The sequence below is a fragment of the Culex quinquefasciatus genome, chromosome 2 (assembly GCF_015732765.1).
Source record: "Culex quinquefasciatus strain JHB chromosome 2, VPISU_Cqui_1.0_pri_paternal, whole genome shotgun sequence".
Lineage (NCBI taxonomy): Eukaryota > Metazoa > Arthropoda > Insecta > Diptera > Culicidae > Culex > Culex quinquefasciatus.
The window spans coordinates 135,885,401-135,899,731 of NC_051862.1; the positions used below are offsets into that span (position 1 = coordinate 135,885,401).

The 14,331-nt window shown below is 37.0% G+C and overlaps 1 protein-coding gene across 9 annotated transcripts in view; it reads left to right on the forward strand.

Annotated features, from left to right (window-relative positions):
• The window catches only part of LOC6038623 (beta-1,3-glucosyltransferase), a 68,237-nt gene extending 55,206 nt beyond the window's left edge, over positions 1-13,031 (forward strand). For all 9 annotated transcript variants that reach the window (XM_038254273.1, XM_038254272.1, XM_038254270.1 and 6 more), the window contains exons 5-8: positions 2,815-3,165; positions 7,042-7,219; positions 7,488-7,650; positions 12,057-13,031. In XM_038254273.1, the coding sequence (XP_038110201.1) occupies positions 2,815-3,165; positions 7,042-7,219; positions 7,488-7,650; positions 12,057-12,831 (1,467 nt within the window). In that variant the 3' untranslated portion in view covers positions 12,832-13,031. The remainder of the gene's footprint in view (positions 1-2,814; positions 3,166-7,041; positions 7,220-7,487; positions 7,651-12,056) is intronic.
• Positions 13,032-14,331: the final 1,300 nt, after the last annotated feature.

The window sequence follows — 14,331 nt, forward strand, 5'->3', positions numbered from 1 at the left end:
CTTGTTGTGCTTTGGATTTCAAATCAATCACAATTTATTTTCCAATGTGATTCAGACTATATGAGCCAACATTTCTTTAGTTTTTTTTTATTTTTTTATACGACTAGACTGCCCCTGATCGCATAAATGTCCCATATGCATTTTTATCGTTTTTGAGTTATTGATGTAGTTTTGTTCAGAATCGCGAGATCTTTCAGAAAAGCATATAACATCCAGGACTTTGTTCTAGAAATCAGGAGGAAATCCAGTTTTTTCGTGAAAACTTAACACGTAACCTTATGTGTGGGACAAACTTCAAATGCGTTTTTCTCAGCTTGCTGTTTTTGCATATGGGACATTTATGCGACCATGGGCAGTAGACTAGTCTAAAATAAAAATTTAGAGTCTGAAAACAATTTAAAAAAATAAAAGGAAACAAAGAATTACATCTACCCGATGTAAATATTGAATAAGAATAAGAATTAAATGTTTTTCAAAAACAAATATTTTCATAAAATCTCTTTAAGTAATTTAAGTAACTACCATTGGAGTAGCTCCTATTTAAAAATATCAAAACATTATGCAAAAGATTTTTCTTCAACAGCTGTCTCAATTCGTTACATGTGTCCTGATTCTCCAGTTATGGCGGTACCCAAGCTAAAATAATAAGATCCGGTTTTGTTTGTTTGGGAACTAGGGTGCTCCTATCCGAAATAGAGTGGTCTAAAAAATGACGATTTTCGCAAAAACCGGATATCCGCGGACAGCTAAAATCGGATAAAATGGCGCGGAGATATGATTTTTTGAAAAAAGTGGTTTTTGCGAAAATCGACGAAAATTGCCATTATTTGAACCACCCTAACACGGCGTAGGTCACCCTAATGGCCAAACAAAAAAAATACGGGTCTAATTATTTCGGTCAAGGATCCCCCAGAAAAATTTTGAGCCCGATCAGAGAGCTTTTTTTAGAATCATGCTGTTTTCGTGGGGAATTGCTGAATAGCAACAACATTTTAGCACCCAAAAAACAGAATAGGTCATCGCTTAAATTTTGAAGTCATCACAGTTTTAGTGAAAATAGGTGATTTTTACCCGTTTTCTTCATTTTCCCGCTTTTGCGCGCGGCACGTCGTGAACCCCGGTTTTTATGTTCAAAAAATCATATCTCCGAGTCCTGCTAAAAGATATTTGCTATTTGTGGACATTAGGGTGGTCCAATTCCGGACTTTCTTTGGTCTACCCCCTGAGATCGAAGATTGACCCATCACCAAATTTGAGCTTATTCTGACCACGGGAACCCCTCCCTCTAATCACTTGAAGTTTGTATGGGAAAAATAGTCAAAATGTATGGAACAAAGCAACTGTCTCAGTTTTTTACCTGTGGAGGGCGCAATAGTCGTCCTATCTTTATCAATCCTCAGATGTGGAAACTTCATGAAAATTTGAACAACTTTCCGGAAGACACCATATTTTTAGAATTTTTTGCTGAAAACTAACTCTAATCTCCTTGCACCCTTCGACAAAAAATTTAGGCGAGGCCTGCTGTCAAAATTCTGAAACGATGTTTTCCCAAACATTCTGGCGAATTTTCCCATACAAACTTCAACGATCAGGAGCGACCCCAACCTTAATTTGGCTCAAAATTGGCACAGTTACTTATATTTGCCAAAAAGAAATCGAGGCTATCTCTTGAGATTAAAAAACATGTTTTCTTGACACCCTAGTGGTTACTCTGTTTTTAAAATCCAGAAAAATTAAAAGGTCATTCCACTCTACACACTAAATCAGAACTACGCCTCAAAAGGGTACTTTCTATCCTTTTTTCCTAAAAGTATATTTTCTATCTTTTTTTCAAGTTTACCCGGCGTCACCCTTTTCAAAAGGGTTTTAGGGTTAAAAATCTTTGTATTTTCGCATAAGTTTTATTTTTTGGTCCAATTTAGGTAGAAATACTAGTTTTCAAGGACTTTGAATCAATACCATCAGACATAAAAGGAGTATGTATGGATGGAGGTTTTAGAGCGTACATTTGCTCTGCAAATTCCTTTTTGCAAAAACAGATGGTAAAAATAAAAAGAAGATTGTTGGTTAGTAATGGTTAGCAAGGTTAGTTGCCTGCTAGTTAAATGGTTTCAAATCATTCGTGAACCAGAAGATTTGTAAACCTTATTTTGTAAATTTTAAATATTAGATCAAAATGGCCAAAAAGTTACTTTTCTCAATAACTTACACAAACTTAAATTTTTTTCACTTTAATTTTTTGTAAATGCATAAAATTGACCCTAAGACTAGTCGAAATCCCGAATATGAGCTTTTTAGGTTGAAATTTACCCCGTGCGCATTTTTGCCCCGTGCTACTATTTGTCAAACTCAGTACATTTTCGATACCCTTTTAAAGGGTGACGACGACTAAACTTGAAAAAGATACTGTTAACAATGAGTAAACCAGGTACCTTGAACCTTCAGGAGATGTCGAAAAATCGACGTCAGATTTGTTATCAAAAACCAAAATAACCCATAGAGCAAAATTTTACGAAAATATATGATTGTTCCGATATCGTGTGAGTTTGCGGAGAATAACCTTTTCTTAAAAAAAAGTTTTGAGATAAGGAGACAAAAAAAATATTGAAAAGCATGTGGCCTAAAATATCTATTTTTATAATTTTTATCATCATCAAACTTTTTACTCACCGTGTCGCCCCCCTCAAATAGTCCATTTGCCCGTCCTCTAACAGCGGCATACCGGTTACCCGCCACTAATGGACCCGTCTCATAACCGGGCGAGAGTTTTCCATCCACAATTTTTCACCCTTCTATTTTTTCTTTTCTGTGCAGGAACACTTTCTCGGCTACCCGCTGCACGACCGGGAGGCAACCATTATTCATCATTTTGCGTTTTTCAAAAATCCATCATCCTTCCGGTACCCGTGGGTGCGGGCGGGCCTGATCCTGACCACCCCCCTGGTCGATCACCTGCTCGGGCTGTTGGCACGCGGTCCGGCCGTCGGAACGGAGTTCTTCATCGACGTCGGGCACGAGTTTGCCCTGCTGGCCTGGAATCGGGGCAGCCCCAGCGGAAGTCGCACCCTCACGCCGGTTCCGTACCTGTGCGCCCACCCCGGCCAAGGCTGTGCCATCGCTGCCAGCCCAAGTGAGGTTCCGGCCGTGGTCACGGGGCCAACACGTGTAAGTTTTCCCAGCAGGGGTAAAAGTCAGAACGGGGTTTAAATTCGCGAGAATCTTCAATGTTTTTCCTTTCTATTGCTCTTCCCCCACAATCCCCTCGGGTGGAATCAGTCGCGGTGCCCATTCATGCTTGAATTTATGATTGATTGAATACACAACACAGGTTATTGTTGTAGGCGAAGGTTGGTTGGAGCGTTGCGTTGTTCTTGTGGCATCGGCAAGCTTTTGTTATGCGTGCTGGAAAAAGGAGCACCCACAGAGGCTTAAATTTGAATGGTTGCGTTTAAATTTGAATTTGGTAAACCTTCCATGTCACAAAAAAGTTAAAATTTTATACGTATCTTCTCATATGGGATCACAAACAGTTTTGTTCTTTAAATTTAAAATACGGTCCATAGTCGAAATTTCACTTCGATCAAAACTTTGGCAAATCGAATAACGAATTATGTTTTTTCCGTTGTCTTATTTTTGAATGTCGAGCGTCGAACTTTAGTATGATCCCAAAACTTGATTTCTGGAGTTTTTTTTTAATAGGTACAAAAAACCAAATTTCTAGTTTTTGCTTTTTGGGTGTTTTTGAAACTGCCTTGAGTCAGAGGTATCAAAAAACACCCAAAATGCAAATACTGAAAATTTGATTTGTTGGGCCTTTTAAAAAAACTCCAGATTTAGAATATTAAAATCCAAGATGGCGACCAAAATGGCGGTGAGGAACTAAAGTCCAGACTCGATTATCCTAAGATTCGATTATGGGACTTAGAATAATCGAGTCATAACCAACAAAAAAACGCATTTTTTTCTTACTTTTAACATTAAATTCGAGTTCTGTGGCCCAATTTTAGTCAAATTTCAATATTTGATTGCATTTAAAATAAAAAAAATGCATTTTCCAATATGTCATTACCGCCATTTCTAATTTCTTATTTTTATAAGACAACATTTTTTTTCGTGATTCGAGTATCCGTAGATTCGAGTCTGGACTGTATTGAGAAAATGCATTTGGTAATTTAATAGGAGATTCAAATTTGTCTAAATTTGGGTCGCAGTACTCGCATTTGATATTATAGGCTAGTATGGAGATCGGAAGGAAAGGGGTCAAGAAACAGCTTTACGAAGCTTTAGCAGAACAAAGGAGAGGGAGCGTTTTTTTTGGGCTTTTCTTGAAACTTTGTGAGTACCTTCCCTGTGACCAAATAAGACATATTTTGTCATCGGTTCATTTCAAAAGTGGGCAAACATGTGCACTAATTTATAAAAATGAAAAACTGTGACTATTTTCAAAAAAAGTACCTAAAAATGGCTTTAACTTGAAAACGGTGCACTTTATCAAAATTTCTCTAAAGTACTCTTTGATTGAAAATTTGATTTTACATCGAAAAACGTTACTTAATCCACCGTAAGGTGGTTGATGCCTTCCTCACACTAATATAGCTTTTTTGTAAAATAAAAATGTCTAACCTACAAGTGTTCTCTAAATGAAATTTTTTATACTGATAACTCGATAGGGTTGCCAGATCTCTATTTTTTTTGGACTCGTTGCAACCAACGATAGGTCGTATGATTGATCCGGACATCGTTTCCATCGAAATATCTGAGATCCGTCTCCAAAAGAGTGTATAAACAACACTTAAGTGCTCATAACTTTTGATAGGGTTATCAGATCTTCGATGTTATGGGCTTATTTGAAAGGTCTTCCAATTATCTAACTAACGACGTGTCACATGGTGGACCCGGACATCATTTCCATCGAAATATCTGAGATCCGGCCTCCAAAAAGTGTATAAATAACACTTAAGTGCTCATAACTTTTGATATGGTTGTCAGATCTTCGATGTTTTGGGCTCATTGGAAAGGTCTTTTACCTTTCTAAAAATGTTTAACATGACGGGTTATCTTACGAAAACCACCCTTTTTACAATTTTCCGGATTTTTGTTAAAATCGTTTTTTTAGCATAACTTTTAAAGTACTTTACAAAACATCATAATATTAACTAGGGTCTTGTGGGACCCCAAGACGGATCGAATGAGACCAGAACGGTTCAAAACGGTTCAGCCAATCAGCCAATCGAGTGCATATTTTTCGGTGCACGGACTTACAGACATACACACGCACAGACATTTGTTCTGAATTTGATTCTGAGTCGATAGGTATACGTGAAGGTGGGTCTACGAGGTCGAATTAGGAAGTTCATTTTTCGAGTGATTTTATAGCCTTTCCTCAGTAAGGCGAGGGGCAAAATGAAGTTGAAAAAATGTTTCGACCAATATTTCAATATTTTGAAAAATCAGTATTGATTCAAAAATTCATAACTCGGTCAATATTTTTTTGCACAACCTGGAAATTTCAGAAAAGTTGGCATTTGATGTCCCCTAAAACATATATAAAAATATCACAATTGTGTTTTTTGCAAATCAAATTTTGGTGACAAAATCATTTCATATCATTTTTTTTTCAGTGTAGTCCATATCCATACCTAAAACTTTGCCGAAGACACCAAATTGATCAAAAAATTCCTTCAAAAGATACAGATTTTTGAATTTTCATACATCATTTTTGTATGGACAGCTGTCAAATTTGTATGGAAAATTATATGGACAAACTTATGATGCAAAACGGCTTTTTTTGACAAACCGAAAACACCAAAAAAGTTTCAGCCGGATTAAAAAATACCAAAAAAAATCGAATGACCGAAATCTGAGAGAATTGCTCTTCAAAGTTTTTTTAAGAAGCAATCCCTAAGAATATGGTTTTTAAAGAACGAAAAAAAATCGCATGAAAATCACTCTTGGGCAAGTTTAGTCCAACCCTAATTTTCCACTGAAAAATGTTTGATTTAAAAATAAGACACCAATTCAATCAAAAAAATTTCGCAGGATACAGATTTTTCAATATTTACATATTTTGTATGGACAGCTGTCAAATTTGTATGGAGAACTATATGGACGAACCGATGACAAAAAAATGGTCTCGGGGAAGGTACCTATAAAGTTTCAGACAGATCAAAAAATTCAAAAATATCCAAAGGCTGAAATCGCAGAGAATTGCTAAGTAAGAAATTTAGGGAACAGGATAACAAATATTCGGTCATGACTCGATTATACGAAACCCTATACAAACATTCGGATAATCGAACCTCGGATCGAACTTCGGATAATCGAGTCTGGACTGCATTTATTCAAATATCATACTCAAATCGTGGACCAGCCATCCACTTTTACATAGGAAATTTAAAATTTGTATCTTAAAAGCGCTATTTCCTGTTAAAAATTTACAATACAACAGGGTTTCTAACGATTATTCTGGTGCGTCGAGATCTGGTCGAGATATTTTTATGCAAACATTTTTGTATTTTAAAATCTACAGGAGCTATCGATACACGACAAATTATTTATAAAATTCGCCGCTAAATCAAATGATGCACTTTTATAATGAAAATTCACAGTACATACATTTCAACATGTCTTAACCGGAACTACGAAAAAATATGTACAATAGAAATAACATCTAGTATGTAAGAAAATTGTAAGTAGTCTACATAAGCTTGACGAATAAACAATAAACTTTTACAAAATGTAATTTTTATCTCAATCCCTGATGCAAAATGATTTAAAACAAAGTTTGACTGTTTTTACAATCATTTTTACAAAAATAATTATTGAATTGAAAGTTTTCAAACTACTTTTCAATCAAAGATTGGTAACCACTGAATTCGTAAGTTCATGCACCCGAACATCGGTAAATAAATTACCGCTGCAGCGCGGAATCGTTCACCCAATAAATTCAATAACCTTACCAGAAGTGTGCGTGCAAACACACTGATACACTCACAGCTACATTTATTACATTTCCCCTTCCCTTATCTTTACCCCAATCAGGACCACCACCTGCATCCGGAGCCACCTGTTGCGGCCCCATCATCCGTGGTCTCCACTCCGGCGGAAATTCTATTCGCCGTAAAAACGTGCGAAAAGTTCCACGCCGAACGTGTCCCGGTGCTGCTGAACACCTGGGCCAAGTACGTCCAACACCTGCGACTGTACAGCGACACCGGGGGTAAGTGTTGTTATTTTTTTGCTGATTTTTAAAAAGGATTTCTCTCCGTGCAATTATATATACACGGATACACGGAGAAAAATTAGAGAAAAAATATATGTTTTCAAAGATGCTTTATAGATTATTTGAAACTTTTAACTTAACACTTTGCTGTTCTAAGTTTTTCTGTGTTTTCTACTATCCTAACAATACTCTATAAAATATTGTACCATATCAATATCAAACATTGATCGTCTCACTTTCAACCACATTCTTTTTTTCCCCTCAGATGCCAGCATTCCGACGATAGGGACGAGCATTCCCAACACCAGCATCGGACACTGTGCGAAAACGCTGGAAATTCTGCACCTGGTCCGCGAAGAACTGCGCTACAATCCGGGCCTCACCGACGTCAGGTGGATTATGCTGGTGGACGATGACACCATTCTGAGGTGAGTTTTTGAGATAGTTATATTTTCACTTGAAATTTAGTTATGAAACATGTGTTATAGAAGCAAATTGGTGGGTTCATAAATTAATCATTGGACGAATACAAAATACAACGTGTATCGTTTCCAAAAGAAGTAAATAATTACTCCTGCAATACTTTACGTAAATACCGTGGCTCCACTCCGCTCTGAATATAATCAGAACCAATTTGGATGCAAATTGTTTTGCGCTCGGTAGGAATTAACCGACCATTTCCAAACAACTTCCCCAACCAGACCCGAACCCTTCCACCTTAAAGGTGCCATAACTCACCTAATCGGAGGACCAGGGAAGGAATTATTCATACCCTGAAACCCGCTGGTCAGTGATTTTCACCCCCCCCCCCCCCTTCCTATGCTTGATTAGAGAATTTCCCCTTTCTATGAACCATCTAATTGTCGAAAACTGGAAGAAGACGGACTCGAGTCAGGAAGGAAAATAGGCTCAGTCCAGTGCCCAATCAATGTGGCCATCGGTGACGAGGACGACCAAAGTCGTAAATCGTGTTGCCATGGCCCAACCCGGGCCTTCATACAAGTCGTATGACAAACCGCACCGGAAAACGCACATTTTCAGTCAAAAGGAGTGCCAGCAATGCAGACGAAAGACTGGAGAGTTTTATTGGTTCATGGGAGGGTGTTCACGATTGAAGTATCGTATAGGGTAATGCTAGAGAAAGAGTTTTCAACTTTAAGTTTAAAATTTATTTAAAAATATGCATATTTATTTGTGTACTTTGTCGTTGTTTCCAAAAAAGTTATTTTTCCAATTCCGTCGTGAAACTATTTACTTTTACTAAAATTCTCGAACGATGAAACGGCCTATTTTCGTTACAAAAAATTACATAATCGAAAAGTAATACTTATCGATACATGGGCTGAAATGTTATACTTTGCAGCACTGAAATGGTAGCTTGAAAAGTTGAACTTTTCAGCACTATAGATTTGAACAGTAAGACTTAAGGATGGTTCACAATTACATCTAACTTTTCAGTTATATTTTTTGGGATTTTTACTCTTCTAGAAAGTTATTGGACAAATCAAGCAACTTTGGCCAAGACACCAAATTTTTCTGTCGCAATATGTGCTTTCTACGACTAATTTTATTAAAAGAACCAGGGAAACCCCTCAAAAATCAGGATCAAGTCAGTATCGTAGTAACTCTGTGGTCATGTTTAGGAGAAAAATGATTTTTGGAGCATTTGCAGGGCTCTGAAAATAGTAGTTTATGCAACAAGTTGCAAAAAGAGGATTTTTTCAGCATGAGTCGTACATTTATCCAACGAGGTTCACCGAGTTGGATAAATACGACGAGTGCTGAAAAAATCAAGTTTTGCAACGAGTTCCATACAACATTTTTTGCAATTTCGAAAAACACCCATTGAGTGAAATTTTAAGTCGAATTTTCATGTATTTTGTCAATAAATCGTTTAAATCAAAAAAATGTTGAAATGTGTTACTTTTCGAAACAAGTGCTGAAAAGTTCAACTTTTCAGCACCCATTTCAGTGCTGAAAAGTAGAACTTTTCAGCATTTATTTTGAAAAGTGTTGCTATTCGATTCTGTTTTTTTTTTGGTACAGAAAAGTAGGCTATTTCGTCGTTCAAGAATGACAGGAAAAGTAAGTAGTTTCACGACGGAATTGCAAAAATAAACATTTGTTGTTTTGAATGCAGTTTTAAAACTCAAATATCACGAAAATGCGCAGAGTTGTAGTAAAAAACAGGGGGTCATGGTTGCTTAAGATGATTCCATTGCATTTACAATTTTATTTGTTGGTAGAAGAGTCACTAAATTTCAATTCTGTCGATTAGAGCGTGTTCAGGAAGCTAAAATTTTTCATACCGCCATCTGGTGCGAAACGGGACACATGGGGCTAATTGGGACAGCTGTTTAGCCTTGTTAGGCAGTCTAATCAACTAAAAACAATCTAAAATGCATTTTCTGCATTGATAATATATGTTAAAATCATATGTTGCATGTTTGGGCTTGTTTAAAAATGTTTTGATTTTTTATAAAATTCCAAACAGCAACAGCCCCGCAAAAAAAATATTTTCGAAAAAAAAATGAAATTTTCGTCAATACTTGATATTTTGGATACCGTCATCCCTCATATTCGGAACAGTTTACAGATCGGCCAATGTTCAAAAAATCGTATCAAATCGATAATTGAACTTAATTATTCGCTTTTACCTTCATTTGAAAGCTTTTCTTGCGATCTTTCCAATGCTGTATCAAAAAACTGCAAATTTTAATTTTTATATCAAGTTTTTGAAAAAAACCTTGACCCTTGAAATCCACAAATTCGGAACACTTTTTTTCTTACGAATATAAACATTTTTTTTACAAAATAATGACTTCACGCACTGAAACCATCGTAACTCAAGCATAGTAATGTTTTATGAATGGTTTGATAACTTTTTTGTGTGAAAATATCAGTTAAATTCAGGTGTTCCACAATTGTGGGAGGCACAATAACATCCCACAATTATGGAACAGGCCATTTGAAGGCAGTGTTTTGCTGCTCTGAATGAAATATTCTTGAGATGCAGTTTTTTTGTTTTAGAAGTACTATTTTTACTAGTGAAATAGCAAGAGAATGCCCAAATAAAGGTCCAAAAATAGTAGAGTCGACAGAAAAGATGCATTTGGCATGCTATTGACAAATTATCACAAAAGTGTTCCGAATTTGTGGGTGTTCCGAATATGTGGGATGACTGTACTAATGATGGCAAAACAACTAAACTGGTGAATAACGCATTTTAAAACACTTTTTTCATTAAAATGTTGAAACCATAGCTCTTAATTTAAATTTTTATACTTGTTATACGTCCTGCCAACATTTTTTTTAAAATTATTTATGACATTTTGCAGAATTTTTAAGGCCTAATAATTTTTTTTTAAGTTTTCATCTCCTTGAAGGCGACTCAGAGTCGACTCAGAGAAAATCGACTGTATTTTCTGAACATTGCTTTTTTAAAAAGAATCAATTAATTCACTTGAAAAAAAATATGAGCAATGTTTCGAAAACTTATCAATGTATATGTAAGAAATTGAAATTGGAAGCTTAAAAAATGTTTGAAAAAATTAAAAGTATAAAATAAACATGGAGAATAATGAAATATACCTTACCAAACAAAAAGCAAAATTCTTGGAAATTGAAGTTATTTGTGAGAGAATAACAACTGTTATCCTCCAGGCCTTCGCATTTTGATTCCTTTTAACTTTACAGGTATTCGCAGCATTCTTTTAATATTGTATTCTATTGTTTGATTTCCTCTCAATTCTTCTTATGAACAGCATCAAGTTTTCAAATAGTTTATATGACGGTTTCGAATTGAAAATTATTTCAATTTGCATGAATATGTGAAATATTTATTACATCTCGACTCGATAAATTAAAAATTCACTAACCCTACTTATAAGTCAAGTGAAATAATTCTCATATGTTTGGCAGGTTAAGCACTCGCTCGAAACTCCATTCAATTTGCTGATTTTCGCTTTTTAAAAAACATATTTCGTAAAACAGAAACTTGCTTGCTCACTTCCTATTGAGATACTTATCGTTCGATTTCAGTTGATTATTGTAGATATTTTCAGCTTTTCAAATATACGCATATTTTTTTTTTTCAAAGATATGGACAAAGATGGACACAATTTGTAATAAAGATACCCCTTTGAAAGGGGTGTAACTTGGAAACGATGCATTTTATCAATAAATTATAAAAAGAACTTTTTAATCCCAAATTTAATTTTACATCCAAAAATGATTTTTGGATTCTTTTTTCAGGGAATTTCTGACCACTAAAACCTAGCAAAAAAAATTAAAAAAACGACATGACAAAAATTTAAAAAAAATCCGTATAGTCCTAATCATAACCTACAGCTTTTCCAAAGACACCAAATCGACCATAAAATCCTTTTTCAAGATACAGATTTTCGAGTATTTGCATAGCACTTTTCTATTGATAGCCCCCAAACTTGAATGAACTTTTATAGAAAAACCAATGAATTGGTTCCTGCAATGCTTAAAAATCGCTTGTTTGGACCCAAGGCAGAAAGCCATGATTTGGACCTAAAGAAAAAAAATCATACATAAAATAGAGTTTCATCCGATTGGGTGAGTTATGGCCGAAAACCATCGAGTTAAATTTACCGTTCCAAATAATGTGACTATATAATAGCATAACCTTTCTCCAGTGAGGTCAGCATTAACATCATTAACAGATTCATTATTTTCCATGAAACTGTTCAAACACATCACCAATTTAGTCGTGACCAACACCAAATTTCCACTGCAACGTATAAAACCCCTAACGTAATTCTCACATCTTCTCTTTCCTTTCAATTTCACGCACCCCCATCGCCAGTCCCTCAGCTCTGGCGCACCACCTGGGCCACTACAACCCCTCCGTCGATCTGTACCTCGGCGAACGGTACGGGTATCATTTGCTCTCGCGGGACGCCACCGGTTCCTATTCGGGCGAATCCGACGGCCAGGGCTACAATTACATCACCGGTGGTGGCGGCATCGTCCTCAGCGTGGCCATTCTCGCCGACCTGCTCGACCACTGCGAGTGTCCCTCGGCGACGTCCCCGGACGACATGATCATAGCGGCGTGTCTGTACCGGCTCGGGGTGCGGCCAATCCATTCCCCGTTGTTCCACCAGGCCCGACCGTCGGATTACGCGCCGGAGACGCTGGACCCGGGCGCCATCTCGTTTCACAAACACTGGCAGATCGATCCGTACCAGGTGTACAACAGGTGGTTCCGACGGAACGACGAGCGGTGGTGGAATCGTCCGACGGCGGAACCCCTCCTACAACCGAAACATATCAGTAACGATAATGACAGCGTTCGACAGACCAAACCGGAACGGCACCACAGCCGACATCGGCTTGTTACGGTGGCCGGCAAGGAACCACCGCTGGAGGAGGGGCTAACCGGATCGGTTACGAGCGATGTCCTCCGCTATCAAAGTGAACATCATCAGCTACATATCAGCCAACATTCGTCCAACATTTGCGAGAGTAACGAGCTCCAATCAAACAGTAACTTGCTGCTGCACCATCCGGCGGCGGGGAGTGACGGCGGAGGTGATGGCTTCCCGGAATCGAACATAATCAAACATTCGGAACTGTAGGGGAGGAGCGGCAAGCGGGGGAACAGCTTAGTGTAAGCCATTACCTGGTTGTATATCCTAGCGGGTACATCGGTGGTCCTCCCGTGAGGATTGGATAATGGCGCGCACACAAAAGGCAATGCCAGGGACGACTGAAAGTGTTCGTTGATTTTGCGTAACATAGACATGAATAAACGAAGGTTTTTTTATTCTACTCGCAACGCGTTTGTTTTACTACGTTTCTGTATTCCTTTTCCTTTAAACATTATAGGTTGTATGTAATTCTTTAAAAATATTGAAGGAACAAAATTCTCCACCGTTGTAACGTCACGCTACATATTCGCTCGTAGAACAGCAACCGAAACGTTAAATCGTTAGCCCAATGATGATTCTTTTGACAAATTTAGCGTACTTTCAGAATCTGTTTTCTTTGAAAATTCCAAATTACAGCAAAATAACTGAAAACGTTACTTAATCCACCTTTAGGTGGTTGGTGCCTTCCTTTCATTTATAGAGTGATTCCAACCCCCCTAAAGTATCCTCATGGTTTATGGATATCCCCTAACGTGATCGCAGCACCAAAGAGGTCCCAATAAAAATAAGTGATGAGTAAAAAAAAACAGACTGCCTACAGACTTTTTGTTAAGATGTACATACACCGCCATGGGGAAATAGATTGAGGTTATGTAAATTCAGAGCATTTTTTAAACTGCTTGTAATTTTAGATAGGTAAGTCAGATCTTGAAAATTCTCAATCCACTGGAAAGGTCATTTCATAACCTTTCTAAAAATATATAATATGGCAGGTTTCCATGCAAAAACCACCCTTTTTTGCAAATTGTGAAATTTATATGCAGCAGTTTTTTAAGCATAACTTTTGATGTGCCTTACTAAATCTTAAAAATTCAATAGGAACTTAAGGGACCCCAAGACGAATCGAATGAGGCCAAAACGGTCAAAATCGGCTCAGTCAGTGACGAGATATTCCAGTGACATTGATTCGGTACACATGTCTACATACAGCCAAACACACATACATTTGCTCAGCTGGTGATTCTGAGTCGATATGTACAAATGAAGGTAGGTCTAGGAGGTCTAACTAAAAAGTTCATTTTTCGAGTGATTTTATAGCCTTTCCTCAGTAAGGTGAGGAAGGCAAAAAGAAACGTCAAACCGTTGTAACATCACGGCAGAATGTGTCAACTTCATTCGCACTGAGTGATTTTTCAAAAGTTGCACAAACTTGTTGCATGAACTTGTAATTAGATGTTTGTGAAGAAGAAAAATAGCTAGTATATTATATTATTACCAGTATCGGGATTTTTGCACCATTTTAGTTTGTTTTCCTTCAGTAATCATAAAAACCCGATTGTTCGCAATTGGTGAACTATAACTTTACAAAGATTGTCAGAGTTTTGTTTTCCAAAATATAATTTAATAATAAGGTTGATGCGAAACACAAAATGACGTATTTACGTATTGAAATTGAACTTATCTTGAAAAGGCTTTTCCCTCTTAGAA